Genomic DNA, 7,968 nt, shown 5'->3' with positions numbered 1-7,968 from the left:
ACAGATGCCAGACAGATTATGCTGATTATCATAACCTGATTCCTCTTTATTTTTTCTTTAATCTCTTCCTAGTAACGTCCCACCACAACCAGTGCACTATCATTACTGCCACATGAGTTCTTTCGTGTGATTTTATCTGAACAAATCGATCCCTAGCAAAGTGTATACTCAAGCACATCACCAATAACTCTGCTCAAATCAATGAAGCTGTGTTCTGCTGTGTGAAGCCAGGCAGAGGTGCATGCATTGATTCACAGCCTTTTAGGCAAGGATTTTTCTGCGGTGTATTCTGAAGAGGTTGCAAAGCTGCATGCACAGCCTATTAGTATTTTCTTATTGCTTCATTTTCGTATTTTTCTTATTGCTATTAGTATTATTCTTTGTTCATCACTGGTATTGCAGAAGCTTCTGGAAGGCCCGTGTGTAAACCTCTGCAGAAACATGAAGAAGAAGGATGTTTCTGTAATGGCCAGCTTATAATATAATGTAAAACTCAATTAAGCAAATACGAGCAAATATCACCCAGGAAAAATGTAAGGGAGGGCAGGACTAAACTAGAGTTTTAGTGTTGGATTTTTCCCAAGGGAAGGATTGGGTGGTTCTAGCAGCACCCCCAGCAACAATCACCTTAATTACCTTCTCAATAAGATGTTGTGCATACAAGAGTCATTCTGGCTCAGCACCTGTAGATCAACATGACAAGGAAAAGTACCCCATCCCGCACCCACAGGAAGAGCATATTCCCTTCAGGATATTTCATCTGGCTGGTAGAATAACAGAAGGACTCTCTGGTGGCTTTATGTCCATCTCCCATTTGCAGAGGCTGGCAGAGCTTCCCTTGTGAGCTCCGTGCCAAGCTGAGGCTGGTGCTCTGCACTTACTGCTCCCTCTCCAGCCCCTTTTCTCTGTATCATGGCCATACAACTGCTCAGGCAAAATGGCTCACCCCCAGCTTTTGAATGCCTGTCAGGTCTTTACAGCAAGAGAGAATTACGACCTGCCAGGTGGACCATAACACTGTTGGCTCATTGTTGTTCTGACTATTAAGGAAGAATAGGGAGAGACAAAAACCATTATCCACAGATTCTTGTGTGCTGAGGCATAATATTTTAGCACAGTAACTCATTCAGAGTGCTAGGAAACACTATATGGTGGCATGAATGAGGCTAACAAGAGGGTGCGGAGATTAGACATGGCCTGCAAGGAGAAGTGCTTCTCAGAAATAAGATACAACACAAGCTCTAGTGAGCCAAGCACCATATGGGTTTCTCTTACCCTTTTAGCTCTGGTTTATGTGTACAGAGAATATTTCAATTCTGTCAATGCTTGTTTAGCAATGAGCATTTGCCCACGTGCTCAATGTGGGGCAGGCAGGTTATAAACCATAGTCTTCTGTAAGCAAATAAATAATGTGCTCTGCAGCATCTCAGTAAACAGAGCTATGCAGCAAGCTTGCGTTCTCTTTCTCAAATGCCCACTCACTTTCAAGCCTTAGAAGAGTCCCATATTCAAGTTATTGTTGTTGGCCAGGAAAGCTAAAAATGAAAACTGAGATTCTCATGTGTTCAGGGCAGGAGCTTTGGGACTCAGAGTCACCCTGCCGCTCACTCAAAGCTCTCTTGGCAAAAGCTGGAGGGAGGTAAGCATTTCTGAGGGTAATTCAGCCTTTCTCATCAAGTTTGTCTCGGAAAGTCTTTTCTGAAACTATTGCAAAACATATATTCTACCTCAGGGACTAGGAACAAGACAAGGTGGTCTACAGCAAAATGCTGTCCATGTGATCTGGACAGAATTCACCTCGTGACATTGTCCCTCAAGTCTTGCAGGAAAGTCTCTTTCTTCCTGTTCAGATGACTCAAAACCAGCCCCCTTGTTACTGCATAAACTATGTATATTCCCTGGCTAAATATAAAGTTTCATTAGATGAAATCATTCTTCTGGAGAGTTTTTAAGAGCCTAAATAACAGAAACCTAACAAAAAATGTCTCCAAGGCCATATTTGTGACATTACACTCATCATGTTAAAACCCCTGGACCAGTCTACAGTCTAAAAACTGCATCTGCTAATATAATGGCTACCTTTCATCCCCTGAAGATTTTGCCTTCAGAAATGGGAATGCAGATACATAAAATCCTGGAAGTCTGTTCATTTCTGACTGGTGGCAGCTGTTAAGTGCCCAGACACATCAGATTATCAATACCTTTCTTTTGTAATATTTTCAAACCCAGAAGATTAACCGGGAGTGGTAGTGCTAAACTATCTGCATCCCCCTTCCTACCTCAGAGCAGATGTTGCCTCAAAAGAGCAGCCTGCCTTTGCATTTCAGCTGTTGGGATTCATAGCCACAGTTTACGGGAGTGGATGGTCACAAATCTGCTGCAATTTTGTAGGGTTATAATGGGAGATCACAGAATCATAGAATCATATAATCGTTTAGGTTTGAAAAGACCTTTAAGATCATCAACCATTAACCTAACATTGCCAAGTCCACCACTAAACCATGTCCCTAAGTGCCACATCTACATGTCTTTTAAATACCTCCAGGGATGGTGATTTAACCTCTTTCCTGGGCAGCCTGTTCCAATGCTTGATAACCCTTTCAGTGAAGAAATTTTTCCTAATACCCAATCTAAACCTCCCCTGGTGCAACTTGAGGCCATTTCCTCTTGTCTTTTGTTAAACAAGAAATCCGGGTTAAGACAGTGGAGTTCGGAACTCGTGAGAAGTCATAAAGAAAGGAGATATTGACACATATCTAGAATAAATGTTTCTTTAAGGATCTCTTATTTTCTGCTGTCATTTTCTGTACAGCTAAGGCCTGATCCATTTCTGTACAGCTAGGGCCTTTGGAGTCAGTGGAAAAACTCCCACTGATTTCATTGAGCTTTAGAACACATCCCAGCTGAATTAGAAAAATGGCAATATTTTTCTGTGAGAAGGAATTGCTATGATACGCATGAATCACAATTACTAAAGAGGGCTGGTGTGATTCAAAGCCCTGCACAAAACCTATGAAGTCAACAGCAATCTGTCTACTTCAAAAAGCTTTCAGAACCTCTCTGTCTCCCCGCTTGCACTGTCTTTAATCATGCAATCTTTGAACATCTTTCTTTCATCTTAACAAGAGGGCTCTGCAATTATTTGATGCTTGCAAGGAGGAAATTCACTCTGCAGTGTATCGTAAAGTAAAGTGATATTTACCAAGCCAATAACCTATCTGTTCCTGGCTGCAGATGCTGAGTTGTTTGGAACATATGTACCATGATCTTGGGTTGGTAAAAGACTTCAACATTAATCCTATCACGTTAAAGAGGTGGTTGGTAAGTATTTCAAATTCCTGGTATTTGCAATTTTTCAAATTAAAAAATCAATAAACAAAACATTTAGTCATGGAATTAACTTGACTTACATGAGTAATCCCACTGAAAGCAGTCAATCTATACAAATTCTTAAAATTTAACTACTTCAGCAAATGTCTGCATTCTTGTGGTAACAGATGACATTTTTTAAACTGTTTTACATTTGTTTGCTGAGCTTTCTATTACTGAAAGCAGTTCATTTCTGGTGAATGCTCTTGGTACCTACTGTAAATGGAGACAAGACAAGTATCTTCAGATATGGCCAAAAAAAGGCAGTATGTGCAATAATCATTAGATGTCCTAAATCACAGGGAGTTAAAGAGGAAGGCAGGAAGGAAAAGGAATTGCTGAGAAGCTAAATAACTTTCTTTGACTTGGTCTTTAATGTTGAGAATGTTGCAGAGATGCAAGACATGATAAAGATGAGATCATACCAAAACTAAGATGTCTAAAGATGAAACACTGGAGTACTTAAAAATCAATAAGTTATCAGGTCCAAGGGAGAGCATAAGAAAGAATTTGCTAAAAAGCTGAAGAATATATTGGATTTCTTAGAAAAACCCATCATGTTCCTAGAGGACCATAGAACAGTAAATATTTTACCCATTGTTTAAAAAGGATCTAGGGATACCCTGAAGAATTATGGTTAGTAAAACTTACATCTCTAACTGACAAATTGATTGAAACAATAATTTAAAACATCATGATGTGAAGTTCATTATACAGATGTTTCATGTGATTCCTGTAGCGAAGAATTATATCTCACTAATCTCTTCTAATTGCCTGAAGACTATGGACAGAATATAAGGAACCGTTTCGCATGATTGTTGTAGACTCCCAGAAAGGCCTGAACAAATTCCACAGATTCAGAAGGTGGCTAGAAAACACAAAGCAAGACACTGGATTCATCATGTCACAAAGCACAGCAAGAGCCAAAAGCACCTGGGCACCAGCGTACGCAGGGCAGTGACTGCTTGGTGTGCTGCTGCCAGCTGAAGCTAACAAGGCATTAGGCTGATCAGAGACTGGAATAAGGGATAAAATAGACCCATGTTACCGTGTCTCCATAGAAGGCATAAGGCTGGAATTTATGCCTAGGACTGGTTGTCTCTTTAGAAAAATGGTATGACTACATTAAAGGAGAGATAAAAAATGATCAAGACCTAGGAAATCTCTCCCCGAAGAAGGCAGATTCTCAGTACTGTTGACCTTAGAAAGCAGCTGAACAGAAGGGATAGGATGAAACCAAATACAATCAAGGCTAGCACAGAGTAGATAAAACAGAAAATTTCCTCCTTCTGTCTCACAGCCTGAAAACATGGGAAACAAGATGATATGTCAACACACATCAACATGCCACCCACACACATTACTGCAGGCAGCTTCCTGTTAGCTTGTATCTCCAAGTAATTTGCTACCACTAGCATTTAAGACAGCCTTGTTCTGAACAATGAGGGGAGTTTATTATGTATTTTCTACAAAGGTAAGACAGGGTGAGATTTCCTTTCTTAAACGCTAGCTTCACAGAAAGAAAGATGATTAAGAAAAACCCCAAGGACTCTGCTTCAAACTATGATACTTCCCAAGGCACAGTATGGGCACCAGTTTGAACTTAAGTAGGTAAGAAAAAGCCACCTCATGCATATGCTTGCTTACTTGCTCCCACATCCACTGGCTACAGAAATGTTCCAGAAAGGGGAGGAAAGGGTGACTAATACAACCCAGTCACTCCAGCGCTTCAGTGCTCTGAGTCAGGAGTCCCCTGGGATGCTCTGGGCTCCACTGCTGGATGTATACATTACATCCATGCAGTGCTGTACAGTGCCTGGGCATGACCACGGTGTCCATGTGGAGGCTGTGAGATATTGCCCACCACCTGTGAGCCTAGCTGTCAGCCATATTGTGCCATTAGTTATTAATTTTAAAATACTGTAATATATTTCTAAAGTCCTTGTTGCAGAATAATCTGAACAGCTTTTGCAATGAAGACCCCAAATGTTGAATAAGCATTGAAACAGCACCGTTCTCTTGACCTCATCCAGAGCTTTGAGGCTTCCTAGAAGTCAGGTCCCAGGTTGAAGGGTTTGATCCTGATGGGGCTTGAGGACTCTTGAGGTAAACTCACTATTTAGCTGGAGAAAGGGACATGAAGTCCGTCCATGTCATTAATTCAGGCTCAGTAATTGAAGCATGCGCATAAGGGCTCTCTAGGATCCAGGCTACAGAGGATTCAGCAGAAGGGGTCCAGCAGTGTGCTGATGCTTGGCTATTTTGTGCAGGACAGGATACCAAAGGCTATCCAGTGCATTGGAAGAATGTGTTAACCCAGCTGTGCCAGCTTCACTCAGCTAACCCAGCTGACAGTAGCAAGGACACATGGAAAGACAAGCTTCAGCTCGCATTTGTAATGAGGGCACATAGCCAGGATGTGTAGAAAGTTAAAACACGCAAAAATCAGTCCCATGTGCCTATATGGCTAAATCTCTCCCATGCTACCTAGCGTAGGAAATCCACACAGGTACGCTAGTATGCACGCATGTGCATTCACATCTTCACTTTGCCAAGCAACACATCCCAAAGTGCCACCTCTGAGCATTTGCAAATGAAATAACAACTACATTTCAGCCTTGAAGATTTCAAAGCTGCAATTTGCATTCAGTGAGAGAGGGGAATGGGGATGTACTTTGAGTTCTTTACACACCCCAAAGTCACCGTTTAACCACCGCACGGTTTGAAATACGATTTCAGGATGAGAGCACAGAGTCCTGTCTCAAGACTGAGATGCACTTCCAGCTGTGCTGGGATGTTTACCCATTGCTAGTTGGTGTGAAAGAGAAGTTGCTATGAGCTTTGCCTGCTGACAAATTCTTGAAAGGCGGTAATCTCTCACCCTCCCCCAGGAAGGCAGAGAGCGTCAGAGTGTCTTGTGTTGCCACTCTAGCAGAAAATAATACGGTCTCCATAGGACTCCTGTAGGGATATACAGTGCTTCCAGAGAGGCTGGGAAGCATACGTAATCATGTTTTTATAAAGAAAGAGCTCTCCTGCCTCTGACTGCTTCATTCCCTCTCTCTGCAGCTGTGTATTCACGACAATTACAGAAACAACCCCTTCCATAATTTCCGGCACTGCTTCTGCGTCACCCAGATGATGTACAGCATGATCTCGCTCTGCAGCCTCCAGGTATGCCCCCCACCTCAACAGTATCGCTCCGTTTCCATCATGGGGCACATGTTCATTCACTAAGCACCATGACACCTGTGCCACTTTCCTTGCAAAACAGGCCACCAGCTTGCTAGCAAGTGATGATCTTTGCAGTAGCTGCACTTCTTCAGTCCCTGGGGAGAGGAGGAGGGGTCTTGCATTTCCACCTCTGGCTGCCCTCTCAGCCATCCCATCCCAGATCCTAAGCACCTACACAGCTTTCTGAGGCTGCTGGGAAGCTACTTCACCTTCTGGATATCCCCAATTTGTACACTGAAGATCTTTTGACACTCTGATGACATGAAACATCTATGAACCAGATCCAAAAGCCTACTGATTTATGGTCTGTGGATATGGTCTTCATCTGTGACACAAAATGTTCCCACAAGAGGTTTTCTCCAAATGTGTGTTTGCACCTGGGTGAGCTACTGCGAATAATGCCTTGCATGTACTGTATGCAAGATTCACATTCGACCTGTACTTCGTCCAAAAGTATAGGCATAATTTATTTTCGTTGACTGGATAACCTGTGTTTATATATTCATTTCATTTTTGTACGAACCAGATTTTATTCAGTTAAAAAATCCCTTTCTTCGCTATAGTTAAACATCTCAGTTACTGGCCTAAGTCTGTTTTCGTGCCAATAAGAGTATGAAGAAAAACTTGCTTTAACGGAAGTTCATCCTATTCAGAAGCTGTGGGAATGCAACACTTAATTTTTCTCACTCTTTTCATAACTTTAGTTAATGCAGAATGCAATGGCAACTAAGCTATCTTCCAGCCCTCCCTTAACTAATCAGGATGCTCAAATGACTTGTAAGAGACTGTACTAATATCTCAGTGTTTTTATATGATCTCTGCAGTAATAGCAAGTTTCAAGCAAATTGCCTCCTCTGAGCTGCTGTTATTTAATGCAACAAAGGCAAATCTGAGTCATTTTTACTGGAAGGGAAGGCAGAATTCTCTTTCTTGATTGAAGTAAATTGATCTACGGAAAAATATTTCATTTTGCTCAGATTTGCATTTCTCTAAAAAGTAAATGTGGGTGTTTTTTTCACTTCTTTTCATTTATGGGGACAGGGGAAGTAGAAATCATGATACTACATTAATGTTTTGTATTTTACAGGAGAAGTTTTCCCAAATTGACATCTTGATTCTCATGACTGCAGCAGTATGCCATGACTTGGATCATCCGGGCTATAATAATACGTAAGTCTGTCTCTTACTTTCTCTTCCCTTAAAATTTATTGGGAAGGTAATACCAGCTGGCATTTTTGGTAGATCAGGTTTTCCTTCTCACAGCTTCAGCTGGCCACGACCTTCCCCAAAGGCCCTGCTGTTCACTCACACGTGGGCCAAGGCAGAGCTTCATGCAGAAAATTCAGGTCTGGGCTGGGGTTACCA

At 41.8% G+C, this 7,968-nt stretch overlaps 1 protein-coding gene across 1 annotated transcript in view; it reads left to right on the top strand.

Moving 5' to 3' along the window:
* The window catches only part of PDE9A (phosphodiesterase 9A), a 34,462-nt gene that overhangs the window by 19,897 nt on the left and 6,597 nt on the right, over positions 1–7,968 (top strand). Inside the window, exons 6-8 of the mRNA XM_009574261.1 lie at positions 3,235–3,321; positions 6,439–6,543; positions 7,691–7,773. Coding sequence (XP_009572556.1) covers positions 3,235–3,321; positions 6,439–6,543; positions 7,691–7,773 — 275 coding nt within the window. The remainder of the gene's footprint in view (positions 1–3,234; positions 3,322–6,438; positions 6,544–7,690; positions 7,774–7,968) is intronic.

Source organism: Fulmarus glacialis, unplaced genomic scaffold (genome assembly GCF_000690835.1).
Source record: "Fulmarus glacialis isolate BGI_N327 unplaced genomic scaffold, ASM69083v1 scaffold13753, whole genome shotgun sequence".
NCBI classification, from domain to species: Eukaryota; Metazoa; Chordata; class Aves; order Procellariiformes; family Procellariidae; genus Fulmarus; species Fulmarus glacialis.
The sequence above is the reverse complement of the archived record's forward strand: the minus strand, read 5'-3'. Positions and strand labels throughout refer to the sequence as shown.